At 46.4% G+C, this 19604-nt stretch overlaps 2 protein-coding genes across 6 annotated transcripts; both read right to left on the bottom strand.

Annotated features, from left to right (window-relative positions):
• Positions 1-46: 46 nt before the first annotated feature.
• LOC101775029 (ACT domain-containing protein ACR3) lies at positions 47-7215 on the bottom strand. Of its 5 annotated transcripts, none has more exons than XM_004952750.2 (10): positions 7161-7215; positions 6797-6920; positions 2583-2655; positions 2310-2393; positions 2152-2197; positions 1932-2046; positions 1760-1827; positions 994-1644; positions 788-889; positions 47-686 (listed from the first exon to the last, which is right to left on the bottom strand). In XM_004952750.2, exons 4-10 carry the CDS (start codon positions 2366-2368, stop codon positions 354-356), a joined length of 1374 nt encoding a protein of 457 aa, XP_004952807.1. In that variant the 5' UTR covers positions 2369-2393; positions 2583-2655; positions 6797-6920; positions 7161-7215; the 3' UTR covers positions 47-353. The 5 variants fall into 5 exon arrangements, with proteins under 5 accessions (XP_004952807.1, XP_004952806.1, XP_004952808.1 ...); XM_004952749.4 differs by having other exon boundaries at positions 6797-6964; positions 7161-7196; XM_004952751.4 differs by having other exon boundaries at positions 6797-6926; positions 7161-7185.
• Positions 7216-17003: 9788 nt separating this feature from the next.
• LOC101776521 (NAC domain-containing protein 104) lies at positions 17004-18198 on the bottom strand. The gene is made up of 3 exons (XM_004952753.2): positions 17899-18198; positions 17524-17828; positions 17004-17427 (listed from the first exon to the last, which is right to left on the bottom strand). The coding sequence occupies exons 1-3, from the start codon at positions 18056-18058 to the stop codon at positions 17278-17280; spliced, it is 615 nt and encodes a 204-aa protein (XP_004952810.1). The 5' UTR covers positions 18059-18198; the 3' UTR covers positions 17004-17277.
• Positions 18199-19604: the final 1406 nt, after the last annotated feature.

Raw genomic sequence — 19604 nt, 5'->3', positions numbered from 1 at the left:
TTAACTGCTCCCTTCAAACATGGATGACAATGGAAGTCATGCAGAATTGCAGAGAGCCAAATGCTGAGATGTTCAGCTAGCTGAGAGGTTGACCAATCAGATACAGGTTGAACAGGTTACAGGATGTCTGATGCAAAACGATGCAGATCAGATGATCAGGTAGCCCAATGCACCGATGCACCTCAACAAGCAGTCTGCATTGCACAGAACCACCAGTCTGGTAGAGGCTCCTTATGAACTCTACAACCACAGCTGCTACATGCCACATACAGTTGCTCTCCCCCTGTCCCACTACTCTAGTCCTCAGTTCATCTCTACACCAAATTACACAATTGGAGCCGGAATCAGTTTGATCAGGCTCGGAGCTTGGCGAAGAGGTTGCCGAAGGAGAAGAAGCTGGCCCTGGCCAAGCCACCGGAGGCCGGCTCGGGCGCCTTGGCGACGTTGGCGGGGACGCTCTTGGCGCTGAGCATGATGGTCTGGCCGACCCGGCCCCGGAGACCCTCGATGGTCTTCATGTCCACGGGCTGCCCCGAGGGGTTGCGGACGTAGAAGACGTTGGTGGCCTGCCCACCCACCGTCGTCACGTCGGCGCGCGCCACCGTCAGCCCGTGCTCCCGGAGCACCCTCGTCACGTCCGACAGCAGGCCCACCCGGTCCCTGCCGCACAGCTCCAGCGTGAAGCCCTGTGTGCACGTACGGCGCGTCGCCGGCGTCAGCAACAGACCGAAATGTCGCGGTAGAATCAGACGAGCAGCAGGAAATGCCTCTGAATATTGTGCTGTACCTCGGATACTCGTCTGGAGATGGCCGCTTCGAGGCACCTGATCACCCTCTCGGCTTCGTTTTTCAGGAGCGTCTTGCCGTCCTTGCGACGGATGTACAGCTCCTGGATAAGAACAAGCTCCATGAATCTCCATGGCTGATATGAACACAGCTTCCATGGTGTGTGCAGGACAGGAGCACTGTGGATGGATGTGGATTATTATGTACCTGGATGCCGTAGCTGGCCTCGGACGAGACGGCGGCGTGGAACACGACGTACTGCATGTCAGTGAGCGTGCACACGATGTCGAACAGCAGCTTGGACCGGTCCCGGCACTTGACGTTCACCACCGAGTAGGACTTCTCCTCGCAGTGCTCCACCGTCACCACCGGCCTGTCGCCCTCGCCGGCCGCCAAGGCCGCCGGCGCGGCGTCGCCGTCCACGTCCACGTCGGCGTGCATGAGCTGGTGCAGCCGCCGGTCCACGTGGTGCGGCGCCGACCCGACCGCGAAGTTGGCGAGCGCGCCGCGGCCGTCGTCGTCGCCGCCGCCGCCGCCGCCGTCGCCGTACCCGCGGAGCACGTGCCGCAGCCGGGTCTCGATCTGGGACACGCGGCAGGGGTCGTCGATGGCCAGGCCCGTGGCCACGTCGTTGACGTACACCACGCAGGCCACGCGCATCCGGTGCGTCCACACCTCGGCGGCCAGCACGTTGCACTGGAGATCGGCGAGCACCGCGAAGATCTCCGAGAGGAGGCCCGTCCGGTCGGGGCCCTTGAGCTCGATGGTGGTGTGGTCGCCGATGGAGTGCAGCCCGACCGACCTCCCCGGGGAGTTGCTGCCTTTCGCGCCAAGCAGATTGCTCTCTGGACCTAAAGCCTGACAAAGAAAAAAGTAACAGCTTTCAGTTCATTCTTTCGACTCTGATAACTAAAATTTGACGCTGGTAAAGTTAAAATTTTAATACTAAAAAAGTATTGTAAGTTTTACCAACCTTCTCAATGTACTTGATGGTCTTGTCATCAGTAATCTTCTGTCCTTGCTTATCCACGACATGAAACACTGCATCAAATAGCAACATGGCAGGAGTATAGCTCGTCAGCCTCTGAACTAAGTGAGCGGCAACAAATTGTATAATAATGGGAGGGAGCATATCTTAGTCTTACCATCCATGAACCATCCGCCATCAGAGGTGATGTATGCCTTGAAGATGTGGAGGTCGAGATCACTCAGGACCTGCAGCACCTCCAGCAGAATGCCATTCTTGTTCATGCTGTCAACCTGAACCACCAAAGGCAAGACGAAAGAGATGAGGCGCGCGCTCTTCTTTGGAACATTGCCCTGTAATCTGTCAGTGGAGCTGAAGAGATAAAAAATGGATCTTACCTTCACCAAGGTGCAGTCACTGCATGTGGTGTTGTCGATGCACACCCTGCAAATTTACCACTCTTGGTTAAGTAATGAAGCAGCAAAGACGAGAACTGAAAGTCTGAAACATTGGACCATAAATCGTGAATTTCTGCAGTTTAGTGTTGAAGTTGAACCTTGGAGGGTTGATGCGCTGGTTGAAGTTCTCGTACTCCGGATCAAAGTAGGGCAGCATCTCCGCGACTCAACGAATCCTTCCACTGAAACAAACAAATATATATGAGTAGCAGTTCATGCTGCAAATATACAGTAAACTCGATGTCAACCATGTATAATAATCCCTAATCATTAAGAGCAGAGAAGCTTCGGTCCAGTTATTGAACAGGGAATCAATCATGAGTTTCTTACCAAAGAAGACGCAATCATCACGGACGAGAGAACAAACATACCTTTTGCTAGATTTTTATTTTCAGCCTGAGCTTCAGTTAAACGCCAACCCCGAGCTGCAGCACCTCGGATCCCCTGAAAAGCCGTTAGCAGTTGTCCGTAAGTTTCCGCGCAAGGAAATGGAAATCTGATCCAACCAAAAGAAACTGCACCTCTCGCATACCCTGAACTTTGCTAGGAATTCAGACACCGAGAGGAGAGGTGAACACACATAGTATGCGCAAAGTTGCAGAAGAAAAAAAATACTTGCGTTCCTTCGTCAGACAAGAGGACGCAACGGCGTATCGAACCGATGTCTGCCGCTACTACCAGCTACAACGAAGGCACTCAACTGGATCGTCGTAGTAAAAATAAGGCAATGGTGGTTGGATGCTCAAAGAGCCCAATGTCTGAATCACCGATCAGCGATCACCTCAGGGAGCGCCGTAGGAAGATCCTGCTCTCGGAACAAATCGAGAGGCGAACAAAGTGAACCAGAGGGCAGCAATCATATATGCGCGCACATGTGGCCGCGAATTGCGATGCTGGATTCAGGCCGACGAATAGCCACACGAAATGGCGCCGGCGCGGAGCGGACGAATTATTGGCGGCCGGAATCCAATCCGGCGAGGAGATGGAACTGCCACTCCGCCGCGCGCTGGCTGGTGGGCTGCCAGCAGTGTGCAATAGAATAGGCACCGAGGAATCGCGAGCCACGTCAGGGTGACTGGGGCGCCGGGGGCAAAAGGAAATGCCTTTGGGGTTGGGCGGGCAAATGACAAGCGCTTTATCTAGCGGCCCCGCGCCCTCACGCCGTCGGATTCCAAAGCAGGCCCTTTTTTTTTTCTTTCCGTGACCAAATTCAATCCTTCTATTCGAATTTTTCGAATAAACAAGGAAGGAGCAGCGAATGCTGGGATGGCCAAACTTGTGTTGTCGACCGTGTATAATGCAGGGGAGAAGCGTCCATTTGTAGCATAGAAATGGAATCAGCTACGTACCCAGTGAGTAGAAGCTAGGGCGACACGAACAGATCGGCCTGGATGACAGCGGCCGGAAGAGGAGCACTCCCTCTCTCGCTTAATATCTGTCGTCGTGGTAAGCGTGCTGTCAAACTTTTTTTTAAGTTTGACTATATTTATAGAAAATATTAGAAATTTTTATATTTTTATATAAATTTATTATGAAAATAGATTCAACGATATATCTAATGATACTAATTATGTATCATAAATATTAATATTTTTTTATATATTTGATTAAAGTTGATTATGTTTGAATTCATGGGGAGCGAGAAGGAGGGAGTAGGCAGCGGTACTGCGGTAACAGTAGCCGGTGACAATGCAACCAGGGCGGCCTTTTTACCCTGCACTCGAGGCTTGTCCATTCTTGGTAAAGTGTTGTTGGAACCATTGTCCATTTCTGGTAACTCAACGAAGCGAACTAGGCACACCGAGGACACAGGTCCGTACAGGAACAGCAGCAGGTTTGGCGCCAAGGGGGAGGGAGGACACGTGGGCGACCAGGAGCCAAGAGCTAGGTGGCAACCCAACTGGAAATGGCAGCTAGCAATGGGCAAAGGCGCGGCAAAGCCTCCGGCTTCGCAAAAGGCGTGTAGAACTGCAGCCCTGCAGGTGCTGGAGCAGTGCTGCGGCAAGTGAGAAGGGCTAGCTAATCATGTGCTTGGTTTCAAGATCAATTGGAACGGGTTAGCTCCATCCCACTTTTTTGAGTTGGGTTCAACCTCATCTCATGTTTGGTTGAAAGTGATGAATCCAACTCATCTCATGTTTAGTTGAAAAGGTTGAGAGGTGTCGATTGGATGTCATTTTAACACCGTTTGTAACTATTGTACGTGAGTCCCACATATTATCCACTATAAAAATTTTTTCCATCCTTCTTCTCCAGTTCTCCCCACCGACCTCCACCACCCCTCCCTCTCTCCCGGCGCCAGCCGCTCCCTCCCTCCCCGTGCTGGCCGCCGCTCCTCCCTCTCCGCACATCGGCTGTCGCCCCCCCCCCTCCCTCCCCACGCCGGCCATCGTTGCTCCCTTTCCCTGTGCCATCCATCGCTCCCTCCCTCCCTCCCCCGGCCGACTCGCCTGCACGCATGAACGGAGATGAACGGTGTCCATCTGGGTCGAGTGCGTCCGCTTTGTTTTGAGCGGATGCATTCGACCCGCATTCGAGGGGTATATTTCCTTCTAGGTTCAATCCAATCCACCTCGCTTTTCATCCAAACGCGGATCCATCTGGATCGAATCCAACCTAGCCTAATTTGACCCTCAAACCAAACACACTCTGACTTCCGGGGGCGTGAATTCTTTGCGTTCCAAACACAAACAGCAGCCAGGCCTGTCGTGTTTGTAGAGGACGCCGGTGTAGTGTAGTGTAGTGTAGGACTGTAGGTCGCCACGTTTTCTTCACGTGGTCAGCAGCGCCCAGCCTGTCTTCACATCACGTGGATCCTCCCTCGCGTCTGTCTCGCTGCTAGGAAGGACCAGTCCAGGACGCACGAGGCAGAAGAGCACCAGGCGCTGCGACATTTGCGTGCCGGTACCGGCGCTTCCACTCTGGCAGGTGGCAGCGACACCACACGTACGGTGTCCTTGGCGTACGTTACGTGGCTGCTCGCTGCGGCGCCGGCGCGGCGCGGCCGAACGACACCGACAGGCGGGCCCCCAGGCCACGCCGTACTGTTTCGTCGCCCACCGAAAGGCTCGCCGCTTTCTGGAGATGCGGCAGGAGAGGCGGGTGAGCCCCGCGGACACCGACGGCTCCAGCCGTCCAGCGTGCGCGGCCGGCCAGGCCCCTGGCTGGCTGCAGTGTTCGACCTTTTTCCTATTTGCCATCAGAGCAATACTTGAGGTATGTAATCCCATATCTCTCTCCCCAGCTAGATTTATATACCACAATAGTGATTATGCAAAGAAACATATGTACTTTAATTTATATACCATGTAGATCTAGTGTATCTCATTTCTATGGATTGGTTGCAGGCAAATGTAAATGGAAGATGGCACTGAATTTTTTTTGTCTTGGTCTTGTTCTACATGTCTTCACCATGCCAGCAGATTTTAGAGATAGGAATCTTGATTAAGTTGTTCTTGATGCTCATAGGAAAAACAAAATGCATGTTCACCATGAATGTTAGAATATATATGTGAAACTGATAGCCATGTATCTGTTAGAAGAGAGATGGGTTGTATTTGTAAGTATTTGTAAGTATACAGTGGATCAACGTATATAATAAGTATTTTATTTCCGATTTTTCTTTTTTTCCTTTTTTAATTCATCGTAGGAGACGTGGTTAGCAAAATGCGTCCTCAATGATTCTCTCACAGGAAATGTGGATTGGCAAACGCGTCTTCAATAAAGAGTATCATTGGAGATGCGTTTTGCCAATTCACGTCTTGATCCTAGAAACACGGATCGGCAAAACGTGTCTTTTGCGATGGGGGTCGTAGAAGACACGGAAAATTGGCGTCTCCTGTGACCTCACATTTCACATTAAAGACGAATTAATCCGCGTCTCGTGGCTTACACAGTGTGCCCCGCCGCCGCCGGATGACGGCTGTCTGATCACATCACAGCCAGGGCCTATGCTATGCTAGGCGCTACTGCGTGCTAGCCGCCGCCTATCTCTCTGCGCTGCGCAGGCTGGCCAGGCATTGGCCTGTAGCTCACCATAAAAATCTGCTGGGCTCGAACAAAAAAAAAAAAGAAAAACGGGGGTAGAGAAGATTGGTCAACGGCACTCGAACAAAAAACAACGGGGTAGAGTAGATTGGTCAACGGCAAGTACGAGCATTACTCCGATCCGCTCACGGTTAGCCAGCCATGCTAGGCCTTAATCATCAATCATGACGGGGTACGAGTACTACGCTTCCCGACGGCGACGGGGGGACCTTTCCCCTACGCGTGGGTGGGGCCCGCTCGTCGGCGACATGGAGCGCAGAATGCGCACCGCCGCCAGCTTTCCCAATCCAGCGTGGCTGCGCAGCGCCCCAACAACAAAACATAAACGAAGCGCACAAATCCCCACAGCAAAACACTCCGCCGCCGCGCGAGCGCGACGCACAGCTAACTACTAGGCGCCTAGGCCGCCGGAATGGCTAACCTCTACCAGTATCTATAATCAACCATCGTTCACAATCCGGTGGTTCCTAATCCGCCGGAGGATCATCGGAATCAAGAGCAGTCAGCAGATGTGGATTAGGGGCGAGGTTGGTGTTACCTCTCTCTTCCTGTGGCGATCGCTTGATGCTCTGCTTGGCTGCCTCCTCCGATCCTGACAGTCCTCGCCGCCGCCGCCGCCGCTGGCTTCCCGTTCCCAGGTGTTGATCTGCTGCTAGCTGCTCCTACATCTCATGGAGGAGGAGTGCAACCTGGGGGTCAGGGCATGCTGGGGGGCAGAGGAGAGGAGGGAGGGAGGGAGCGCCAGGAGATGGAAGAATCAAATCGAGAAAAGGAATGGCAAAAGGGAGGGAGATATGGATGAGCAAGCGGGGAGGGAGGGAGGGAGGGAGGGAGGCGCAAATGGGCCTCCTCCCCTAGCTAGTCGTAGCTAGCAAATTGAGACACAGGAGAGAGTCACTCACCAGTCACCACCAGCAGCAGCTCTCTACATATGCCCGCCACTTGATGCCGCTCTCTACCCTCACCTCCCTCCTCCCCGTAGGAGGATTATATAGGCCCTGTAAATGCTAGGTGCAGGCACACAAAGCACCTCCCCAAGCTCCCTCTTCGTAGGAACGAAACAACCGTTGGCGCGGTGTTGCACGTAGGGTAAAGCTGTAGGCAGCGTGCAACGAGCGATGCCAGAAAATGGTGGCGGATATGATACAACTAAGCATGACGTGGCTGTCATCGACCCTAGTGTCCTGAACCCGCACAATACGATCACATGATTCTCGCATTCTTAACGGTCATAAGAAGCGGTGTAAAATGCTAGCCGCCTCAAGCATGCATGGCCTACCAAGACTCCCATCCTCCTTAGAGGAAAGAAACAACCGTTGGCGCGGTGTTGCACGCGAGATAAAGCTGTAGGTAGCGTGCGACAAGTGATTGCCAGAAAATATTGGCGGATATGGTACAACTAAGCATGATGTGGTTGTCATCAACCCTAAGCATCCCAAATACGAAAGATATAGCCACACGGTCCTCTTGTTTGTAAAAAAAGACAATAAGAAATGACGTGCATGCTTTAATGGTAGGTCTTTTTGTCTTTGAGAATCATATAGGCAGGCCCTGAAAATGCTAGGCACATGCACGCACGCCCCTCACCAAATCTTGGATGATGCTCTCCTCCCTTCAGATGAAAGAAACAACCGTTGTCGTGGTGTTGCGCGATGACAAAGTTATAGGTAGCGTGCGACAAGCGATGCTAGCTAATCACGACATCCATGCATGGTACATAAGTTGGCATATGGTACAACTAATCATGATGTGGTTAACACCGATCCTGGCATCCCAAAACCACATTCGTGTAGGTATACATGCTCGGATGGCATTCTCACCCATTTAGAGGAAAGTATCGGTAACATGCGACAAGTGGTAACATGAGACAAGTAGCACCATATTGCTAAGTAATCACGCCGCGCCACCCGCTGTATGGCGTTGATAGATGGTACAACTAAGCAAGACGTGGTTGTCATCTTGACATCCCAATTGTAAGATATACACATTCCTAACAAAATAGCAACAAGAAATATCTTATATGTATAGCTGGAATGAATGTGTGAACAAATGATGTTTTGCACATATACAACGTATATCGTAAGAAGATCTCCTACAAAAACACGTCATTTGTGATTACATGACAAGCTAGAACATAGTTATTTTTTCCAAGTAATTTGCCAACTAAAGCCGTGATATATTTTTTTCTCTTTTGCTCTATCTATCACACAAGGAAAATTCTTAAAGTTTTAAGTTTGTCCTGATAGTTTTCATGTATTTGGTGAAATTAATTTTTTTTAATTAAATATAAGCGTGCTCAAGATTACTTCATTTATTATCTTGGTATTATTTAGGATTTTTATGTTCTATAGGCAATGGTTCTAATCAAACTGGTTTTAATCAAATATAAACTGAATGCAAAATTTCATGGTAGATGCATATAAACCGCTTTAGAATTTGTCCCATGCAGCCATGCTCCATGGGTTCTTTCCCCAACCTCCTAGTGGGACTGACATGTGGTTTCTTTCCGCAACGAACATCGCCATCCTAGTTCAACTTATGCATATGGCGTCACGATGTAGTGACTAAAATACATGGATGGCACACAAAAGAAAAAACATGCTAGAAAATTTACCCCTTTTTCGCAATTTTGAGCTAGTGCTCCTGTCACTATTAGCCGAGTAGCATCTCTGAAAACAACACAGAGTATGTATTCTATTAGCTGTGTTGCGTCGCAAAAGAAAAATGTATGGACGCAATAGACTTGGATTATTCCATGGCTGACATAGGGCAAGATCCATGAGAGAACGATTCCCTGAGAATGATTTCGAGTCAACTTTATTTGTGCCCTAGTTTTTTTTCTCAAAAAGAAAATAAAGGTTGTGATGTGCATATGTCCCAGCTGATACAGGAACAGTAGTGAAAGAACAAACTTGGCGCTGGCGCTGGCGCTGGCAAGATCATCACAACTTGTGGTGCGATCAGAATCAAACGCAGCGCACAAAGAGAAGCATGAAGGATTTAAGGTCCAGATGTGGATCGATGTGAAGGATTCGGATTCCATCGCCATTCTCCAGTACATACCACGCGCTCCGGTGCCCTGGATGCATGACCATCCACTTGTACTATTCAGATAAGCTTTATCGATCAGAGATCCTTTTTTTTCTTCCTCCCGATATAAATCTTGCGAACTTATCTGGACAAATGAGACAAGCTATGTTCTCCTGAACACCTTTTTACCAGATACTAGGCTTTCACACTTGTCTTTCTTTTCAAGAACTACTCATACTTCTCCATGAAAACAAAAGAAGATAGACCTCCTGTTTAGAGCAAAAAATTGTTCAGGCGCCGTACTTGAGAGCTTCTTGCAATTGCGAGTCTGTTTTCTCCATTGAAATCCTCTCCACGACTGCTGCTGCCGAAGACGTCACAATTCACAATGGTCATCATATGTTCCTTTTGGCTCCGGCAATTGTGTGTCATGCAATGGTACGTGAAAGAGTCTTGACTCCACACATGTCCAATCCTCCGAGACAAGGCCATTCCACCTATAACACGTAGCTGGTTGCTGCATCGTCAGACTCATTTTACCAAGTACTACGTGTGAGCGAGGTGCCCGGACCTGACCTGTGACCTCGTTGTATTGCTCGAAACCAGGACAAAATGGGGGATGACGATGCAGCACACGAGGCCAAGCCTAGTCCCTGCCTCAGAACGCCACTGAACCTCCTCCTCTCCTTTTCGCCTCCTTGCTCGACCTCCCTCCTTTCCAAGCCATCGCGTCGCCATCGCACACAACACAAGGGCCCCTCCTCCTCGCCATCACTGGGCCATTGTCTGCCCCCATCTGGAGACTGCAACCCAAACTTGGCATTGCCAAAAACGTTTTCTTGGATGAACTCTGGTTTCTGGTCGAGAATTGCAAGAACATAAGGTATCATTGTTCTACTTCTACCCGCCAAAGAACACCCACTGCAAATGCCTTGCTTGCCTGATGCCCCCTCCCAATGGCCATGGCCGCACCATTGACGTGCGGCAACAGCCAACAGCGGCTCTGATCGGCGAGGAGACGGAGCACAAATAATTGCGCGCGAGGAAGATCAGAAGATTCCTTTTTTTTCGAAACATTGGCAGGAGCACTGCCTTTCATTTAAGAAGAAAGAAGAGTTTGAAGTAGGATTACATAGCGATTACATTGTGAAAATGAGTTCTCAACCACACTAACTGCACTAGTGAAAACAGAAGGAAACTACAAAGCAAGAAGTTCTTCTCTAATAAAAGGGGTTCCACATGCCTTCCTTCGAATGAAAACATCATTTTGAATGAGTCCCAACACTTGATCCGGCCTGAGCACTGACTTATCAAAAATCCTTCAATTTCTCTCCTTCCAAATATGCCATATGGTGTACATGATGATAGCTGCCACCGATCTTCTCTTCTTTCCTTTCATGTCCTTCAGAATGCCTCGCCACCATTGATGAATATCCATACCATCTCCTGTGTTTGTGAAAGAAGTGAGACCCACCCAATTGGATACCAGAAACCATATCTCTTTTGCAAAACAGCAATGTAAGGCCATGTGTATAGCTGTTTCAGGAGCTTGATCACAAAGAACACATATTTCTGAGCAAGGCCATGTTCTGGCCAACAGTTTGTCTGCAGTAAGGAACTTCTTCTGGATGATTAACCATGCAAAGAATTTGATCTTGCCCTCAGCATGAGCCTTCCAAATCTGTATATCTGGCATGTTTGAATATGTACCTACTAGTTGTGATTCATATGCAGACTTTGACGTATAGTCTCCACTTGCTGTCCATCTCCATGTTATGATGTCTTGTTGGTTGCTTAGCTGAACTTGTTGCACTAGATCCCAAAGTACCACAAACTCAACCATTTGATCAGAAGAATTCATGCGCCATAGGCCTCTTGTCCAGCTATAGTTTGTAAGCTCCTCCTGCACTGTGCTGTTTTTTTCTCCAAGCAAGTTTGTATAAAGAAGGAGCAATGTCCATTGGGGCTTTCCCTTGCAGCCAGGAGCATTGCCAGAATTTTGCAGTGTTTCCATTCTCAACCATCACCACTATGCTAGCTCTGAATAGTTGACGGTCCGTGGCATCACAAGGAATGTCAGTTCCTACCCAAGGCCTTTCCTGATCTCTCCATTCGTACCAGAGCCACCTCAATCTTAGAGCTCGACCAAAAAGCTCCAAATCAAGTATACCAGGACCCCCCAACTGTTTTGGCAGCAAGACTTTCTTCCATTTGATTCCTACTCGCCTTCGATTCGATCATGAACGCACGCTGATCGATCCGCCGTTTGTTTGGCCACTAGGTGATTAGCTGTTTGCGGGCCTGCACAACAGTTCAGTCAGACTCCATATGCTACATGCCGGGACAAAGTGCAGGGGGCGTCATGTTCTTGCTGAAGATCATTCAGTGCGTGCACACGGACATTGTAACGCATGCGTCAAATCTCGCCATGTCTCTGATGAAATGAACTTGCATCGAGAAAGTCTCTGCTCCAGCTTCAGAGACTGTGGGGAGCCATTGATAGTGGATGACTGGATGGCCCCTTTCCATGCTTCAAGGCCCAGGGCCAGACAGCAGCGTTCAATCGATGGAGGACTTGCTGCTGGCCGAGGGGGCCAATGGCGTCATGACCAATCATTGCCCCGAAAGGAGTGGCCACCATTCAGGTGCTTCCAAAAGTTTCTTGGATTCAGAGAATACCTTACCGGGATGCTCTAGGGCGTTTGGATATTAGATGCTAAACTTTAGCAGTGTCACATCGGATATTCGGATGCTAATTAGGAGGACTAAATATGAGCTAATTATAAAACTAATTACAGAACCCTGTGCTAATTCACGAGACGAATCTATTAAGCCTAATTAATCCATCATTAGTAAATGGTTACTTTACCATCACATTGCTAAATCATGAACTAATTAGACTTAATAAATTCGTCTCGTGAATTAGACACCATCTGTGCAATTAGTTTTGTAATTAGCCTATGTTTAATACTCCTAATTAGCATCAAACATCCAATGTGACAGGTGCTAAACTTTAGTGGGTGTATCCGAACATCCTCTACTATTTTCTTTGCTCGTCTTTTAAGACGAGGATAGCAGTATCCTTCTTGTTTGATTGCTTGTGTTGCTATGTGAGTGATAGGAGAGAGAGAGACGTACAAGGAGAACTAGTTCACACTATGTTCCAGACCATCTGAGCACGCGGTAGTTTAGGAAGGTATTGGGAATTTTGGATTGAGCTTGCACAAACTTTATTGTGTTGTTTTGAAAGATGGCACATGTGTGTCAGCCTACATGCTTTTTGTAGTTACACAAATTATGTATGCGCACGCGTGAGTCTATGAGCATTTTTCGTCTATACTATGTTTTGAAAAAAAAAAGTATCTTTCAACGTGCAGAGATGTGTGTCATTTTGGAACTCTCACCTAGTATCTCAGAAGCAAGTCTGCCACTTAACTTTGGCCTTCCAAACTAAAAGATCCTAAATGATCATGTTGCGAAAATTTATCGTACATCTCAATATCTCATTATCTCGTGACAATTTTGGCCCAGAGGAAGCAGGGCCCACGAGCAGTCCGGCCCAGATGTTCGAATTTTGCAGATGACACCCTGGACCTTTCAAACTAATCAGAAACCACTCCTCTGCCCTCTGCTCCTCTCCCCCCTCCCCACCAAAACCCTACGCCTTCCCTTGCCGGCGGCAATCTCCGGCGGCAGAGGCAATGAACCCGGAGATTCTCCGGAGAGGGGTGCACTCCAGTCCTAACCCATCTCCTGGCGCTTTGTTCCAAGGTGATCTTTCCTACCTCTAACGCTTCCCTGTCTCCCGCGTAACAGCCCGCAGCCCGCTTCGTTCCGTGCCGCGTGATTTTGGATGGCGATCTGTGCTCGCAGCGTGTGGAACTCGTGATCTTGTTTTGCGATTGAGGTGGTAGTTTTATGCTGGATTTTGATTTTTTGGGGCCCTAGGGTTTAGCTTGGGAAGGTAGCATGTAGTAAATGCAACAAGGGACTGAAACGCTGAAATTGCATTGGGGCTTCCATTGGTGATCTGTCACAATGGTGGTTTCATTTTTGGGGCAAAAATCTTTTAGTAGGTTAGGTACTTAGGTTGAAGTTGAACCTAAGAGAACTCAAAACCTCTTAACTGCACAAAAAGGGGATCGGCGATCAGTGAAGCAGCAGGCCGGGTCAATGAAAATCTTTCTGATCTTGTTTGTCCAAAATGGATGGCACTATTCATGTCACGAATTTATTGTGAGAGCAATCGACAATTGCTATAAGTCTATTGTAAGATGTCTAACCAGGGAATAGCCGAATAGGGGGGAAATCAATTGGTGTAATGGGCTTAATTGAGCCCTATGCAGGAAGTAGCCCAAAGCTTCATTCATCATATAGTGAAGGGTTGCAAACTAGCAATGTCAAAATTAAACTTGGTTTAGGGCTTCCTACAAAGCCAGACAAGTGGGCAAAGGACGGTGGTTGCAACCAAGAGTATGGCGACTGCTTGATGGGCTGTTGATTTGATTGCTTGAATGGAGCTTTTCTTTGAGCACAGTTTCAATCATGACATACTGAATGGACCACTTATTATGTGCACGTAACAGTGTAGTATTTAATGTGGCGTTAAATCTCAATGATTGGTGATGGAGGTGACCAATTGAAAGATAACCATGTGCATCGTAGAACTCTACCGTATTTTTCTCCAAGGTTATATTATGGTTGATGAAATGGGCTAAGCTCAGCTCTGCTTAAAAAAAAATGATACATAGAACTTCATCATACATGCTTTAAGGTTACATATACAAGTTTTACATGTTCCCTCGGTTTAATACAAACAGAATTAGCTAGTACACTGCTTGGGATGGACTTTGGAGCACAAGAGAGGCTGTATTTATCTGTAGCATGACAAATATACAAAACTAACTGTTCAGAACTCTGAATGCTTCCAACTGCTGCTAATATTTTCTGTTTAAATCCTACGTTGATCAGCATGACAGGATTGAAGTGAACTTTGCCACACCATGCATATCATAGGCACAATTAGTGCCTAGGGAAAGTAGTAAATGCACTGATGTGGTCCAGTTGGAAACTGCATCCACATACGATTAGATAATGTTATGTCACCATCGTAGGCACATCATCTGTACTTTTTGACAATTACAGGGATTTAACTCATTTCTGGATTGGATTTGCATGTTGTCTATTTTCAGCATGTGTAAACTGTAAAGAAAGTAGACAGATGGCTCGCAGAAGCTTCCTAGCTATATAAAACTGAGGTACGAGTTTTGGTATTTTTCTCCATATACAGTCCATTTCAATAAAGCCCTTTTTAAGTGTCCCTTTGCATGGATATACTGTTAATTATGCAATACACTTCATAAATCAGCTGCAGTTAGGTAAGTTCAATCATAAAGTTCGTCTATCGCAATGATTTCCCTCTCAAATGTCGACTGCTAAGTCCAACAACGTGGAATTCAAGGGAGATGTTAGGAGGGTACCTAAGCTTTGATACTTGTTGCACAACAAACAGCACTGCATGCCTTCAAACTGCTAACCAAGGATCTGTGTGTGGTCCCATGAATGAGCGTCTGGGTCTTTGGGCTACTAAAGTATCTAGCCCAACAATATATAGGAGCAGGAACAAAGTGATGCTCGAGCTATGCCTCAAAAGCTATCCCAGTGCGTGAGTACTGTACTCCCTCCTATTTATAACTTGTACTCTTTTTTTCTTCTTCTTGAAAGACCTATACCTTGTACCCTTACAGAACCAATATGGGATTGTCCCAACTCTCACCAACTATGACAAGGTAAATGGAGTACAGACATAACAAGTAAAGCTAATAAGTGAGTTAATAAGATGTATAATTTCAGAAGTTGTTAACTTTTGAAATGACGTCAGGGGCCCTACTTGGGAGTTAGGCATGTGTCCTCTTCAAAGTGTGGGGTAAATGATGTTAATATGGGGCATCATATCATATAGGGGTAAAGTACTCTATACTGGCATATACAAAGGAAGTACAATGTGTTATCAGTCGACGTACCTTTAGTCATGCCAATTTGGGTTGCAGGTTCAACTGCTTATCAGGCTGTAGCTAAAAGGTGATCTTACTGGTTAAGGATATGGATTGGGGTTTTAAGATTTAAAGTCACGAATTTAACTTAGTACTTATTGTTACCCTGGCAAATGCATTTTTCATGTAAAGATGTAAAAAAGTTCTCTCAGGAGTCAGGATTCATGAATATTGCTACTTAATTATTATCTGGATATAATTCTTTCAAACAGGAAGAATATTGGAAAAATCTCTTAACTGAAAATAGTGAACTAACATAATGTTGCTCTCCTATAGGATTTCTGAAGCACTAAGTCTATGGCATCATCTCCAACCCTCTTACAAGAGATCCTATTGTCACAGTTCTTTGTCTACTAATGGATGTCTACGAAATTTCAGGCGGTGTTTGCTCTGCCTCTGCAAATTATACTTGGTATAATTGGTATGGTCAGTTCTAAGCTCTTACCACTGCATTGATGCTTTTATATTTGCAGTTGGATACTCTTTTTCTCCACATGATAGAAAAACTAGCAAGCTGCACATCTAAGATAGGATGTTGTATAAGAGTAGAATTAAATTCCTTTAAGATATGATCACTTTTATGGGTCTTTTTAATTGAGAAAGTAGATATGGTACGTATATGTTGCTGATGCATATATCGAGATTGAGGTTATTGTAAATGCTCTATCTGGTCGAAAATTACCAGAATCTAGGCTCTGCTTTCAGCTAAAATTCTGTTACATTCGTTTTAAAAAAAGTCTATTACATTCTTAAAGAAAAAAATCATGACAGAACAATCACAATGATAGCAGATATAGACCACTACCATAGCTATAATTAAACTTTTGTTATTTTTCTGAAGTGTCCCCCATTCGCTTATATATGTCAAACCTTTAACATTCATGTTTGTTATGTCAGAGAAAATAGGACAATAGAACATGCATCTTAAATCATGAAGATGCGAATTAACAACTTCAACCAGTATAAGCTTTAGTAACAGAGAGGAAATTGTCCTCATGTTTCTGACACCACTGACTTGGTGTGAAATTAATTCCTTATTAATTGTGATCTGTCAGACTGACATTTGTGGGTTAAACCCCATGTCAGCTAGACACCTTATATATAGGGCTATATGAAATTATCCAGCTGCTTACAAGGTACAAGCAAGAAAGTTCTAGATCTTTTTTAAATACATTTGGGTAATAGACACCATGGGTTTACTGCGTAGTGACTCTCCCACAATGAGTGATCTAAAGACATCCATTAGGCGATGAGGAACCAATCAGGGCTTTCGACTTCAGTTTGGCAAGTGGGGTGTGTTCATGGATGTACTGCGTACTACTTCCCACACGCAAGCTTGCCTTGTGACCACGTAGATGTAAACAATCATATGACCTTGAAAGCTTATCTTATTGATGGCCGAGATTGACATATTCTAGCGCATGCTCCACCCACCTCTTTTTCGTGATCTCTGTTAAAATACATATAAGCATCTCGATGTTCCCTTTTTTCTTCGTGGGTGAAACTGAAACACCATTTTTCACATGGATGCAAACATAAGTTTGGGAGAAAGCAACGATCTTCTGGCCATACTTCTACATCAGTCTCCTAACCCGAAAGTAGCAAGCAATGATCCACAGCAAATAAGTCAAAGTAAACCACCAAATGCTTGAGAAAATTAGCTGATCTTTAGAGCATAGCTAGGTGATTTGTGTTCACACACATATCACACGTCACATTTATCAGACAAGCTCAAGCTTTTTATACCCTTACATCATATTTAATTGCATGGTAATGATTTTGGATAGACTGGATTAAGTTCGATGCCTATCAGGCCATCTGAATGATACATAATGCAACTTGCAACCACTTACGTAGATATCACCATCACAGTTAATTAAATGACTTGACAGGCATAGGACCTACTACCATCAGCACTACTTTACTAGCTAGGGTTCTAATTATTTGGCAAACTCACTTCATCATAGTCATCTAGCGACAAAAACACCTCATCTAAGCATGAGAGCTCTGTGCCCTCGTCATGGAAGCTCACTTGCGAACCGCAACTCGATTCGAACACTCTGCATACCACCCAGCTGTTGGACTCCTGCAAAGATTATTGATTGGTTTTGTACCCCAGTCAGTTGTTACATATATCAGCAGCTGACTGCTGTGAAGCAACAGGATATACTATATTACTCACCGTGCTTGAGTGAACTCTCTTCCTTTGGGATTTCCTGCTGGAGCTTGAGCTGCTTGAGGTGCTGCTACCGCTGACATTATATCCTCCATCTTGAAGGTGGTACTCATGCATGATCCAGTTAGTTTTGAAACCCTTGGAAGGTTCTCCGGTGCAGAAGATGAGTGTCTTCTTCAGGCCAACAATACAGCCACTGCTTGTTACTGTTTCATCAGCACCAATAGGGTTCCAGTACCCATTTGGTGAGGTCCTGCTTTGTGCTGCATGGCTGAAGAAATACCACTGGTTTCCAGCTTGCAGTGCAGTGCCTTGGAGTATTAATTGTTATAAGTGCACAATTTTTACCATGAAAATAGAGAAATGGATGAGAATGCAAACCATTCAGTTCCCACGGATTGTAGTGATGCAGAAGTACTGTTGGAATGATGTCAGGGCGGCATGGGAGGTTGGCCACTTTGCGACGGAGGAAATGGATGACAAGATCTTCATCTGAGGGGAAGAAGTGGAAACCTGGAGGTAGGTTAGTAGCTCCTCCCATCCTAGCAGTGCAATTTCGCTGTAGTTTATGGGGACGAAGCGGTTGAAACGGGACGAGATGAATGTGGAGTAGTTCATGCTAGTCAGTGACCGGGTGGTACTTTTATAGCAAGCATATGGTTGTGGGCTAGCTCAGTGAAGAGAGGGAGAGACGTGCAAGTCAAGGAGTGTTGAGAGGATTTTGAGACGGCTGCAGCTAACACAAGGAAAGAAACGCCTGGTACGCCTTTCTCACCATTTATTATTTCGTGGATGGAGCTAATGATACTATGAGGAGACATTCGTCGGACCATGATGGAGTCCTATCTGCCCTGCTGTGCAATGTGCAGAAGAATGTAAATTATATTGATTTTGAACTGAATTAATCATTACACTCTAAACAATTTTTTATTAGGTCAAGAGGTTTGAATTCAAAAAATGCTTAGGTAGTAATGATTGTGATCCTTGTAAGGTCATCCAATAACGGTATTATAAGTAGAGAACTAGTAGCAGTAGTAGTTATGCATCATGTTGCTGCAGGTCTTGTGACAGCACTAGCTTGTATTCTCCTGAGAAGAGTAAATTAAATCTACTGCAGTTAAAGTTAACAAGGTTAACACTTTGCTATCTCTTTGCCGTTTTGGTAGCCTAGCTTGCGTCCTTATTAGTTGCACAACTTTCTAACTTGGTGGTGAAGCTCATGAGGTTGCTGTTAGACGAGCTAGCTATAAATGGTTACATAAAGCACCGGCACCTCAACAGGTAGTCTGTACATGCTGCAGCACTGCTGGTGCAGATTTTCAAAAAAGAAAAAAAGAAAAAGAAAAGCTCTGCTGGTGCAGGGTGACGATTGCACTCTTTCTCATGTCATGCAGTCGTCACCATTCTCAAGCTATGCTCCTTCAGGGTTCTTTTTTTTTTTGAAAGGTCCTTCAGGGTTCTTGACCACACAGGTATTATGATACATGGATAGATAGCGCCCACAAGGCTGCACAGTTGTGTGGAGTTGCAAGTCAGTATAAGAGCATCACTTGGTGAAGAAGCAAAGCAACCCGGCAACATTTTGTCGTTCCTGTTTTCTAATCTGCGTGCATTGTTGCTGCGTCAAAGGGCTACATCAATCATTTCAAATAATTTCTCGTATCAACTGGCTAAATCATACTCCCTCCGTTCCAAATTATAGGTCGTTTTGACTTTTCTAGATACATAGATATTATTATGCATCTAGACATAGGGTATATCTAAGTGCATAACAAAACCTATGAATCTAATAAAGTCAAAACGACCTATAATTTGGGACGGAGGGAGTAGTCTTTTGCAGGCACTGCCATCATTGCAAGTTACAAGCACAAACAAGATCTTGTCAAATGGATTCGGTCTGACCATTGGTTGATAAGACTCATTTGAGCAAGTTGCGCCGCAAGTGGTAAGACCCTTCTCCTACCTCTCTCGGCAGTAGGCATGCTCATTCCATAGAGATCAAGGGCTCATGAAGTGGAAGCTGGGGTTCCCCATTCCAGCCGTGAAATGCATGAGAGCAGCAAGAATGGAAGGGGGGGGGGGGGGGG

The sequence above is a fragment of the Setaria italica genome, chromosome I (assembly GCF_000263155.2).
Source record: "Setaria italica strain Yugu1 chromosome I, Setaria_italica_v2.0, whole genome shotgun sequence".
NCBI classification, from domain to species: domain Eukaryota; kingdom Viridiplantae; phylum Streptophyta; class Magnoliopsida; order Poales; family Poaceae; genus Setaria; species Setaria italica.
The sequence above is the reverse complement of the archived record's forward strand: the minus strand, read 5'-3'. Positions and strand labels throughout refer to the sequence as shown.

What these genes read in the sequence shown, in the direction of transcription:
- LOC101776521 (XM_004952753.2), bottom strand. Translation starts at nt 18,058, where the DNA reads ATGGGAGGAGCTACTAACCTACCTCCAGGTTTCCACTTCTTCCCCTCA. An exon ending in CAATCCGTGGGAACTGAATG is followed by an intron (nt 17,829 to 17,898) that starts GTTTGCATTCTC and finishes TAATACTCCAAG; the next exon opens with GCACTGCACTGCAAGCTGGA. An exon ending in AGAGAGTTCACTCAAGCACG is followed by an intron (nt 17,428 to 17,523) that starts GTGAGTAATATA and finishes TAATCTTTGCAG; the next exon opens with GAGTCCAACAGCTGGGTGGT.
- LOC101775029 (XM_004952750.2), bottom strand. Translation starts at nt 2,368, where the DNA reads ATGCTGCCCTACTTTGATCCGGAGTACGAGAACTTCAACCAGCGCATC. An exon ending in GTGACTGCACCTTGGTGAAG is followed by an intron (nt 2,047 to 2,151) that starts GTAAGATCCATT and finishes TTGGTGGTTCAG; the next exon opens with GTTGACAGCATGAACAAGAA. An exon ending in CCATCAAGTACATTGAGAAG is followed by an intron (nt 1,645 to 1,759) that starts GTTGGTAAAACT and finishes TTTCTTTGTCAG; the next exon opens with GCTTTAGGTCCAGAGAGCAA.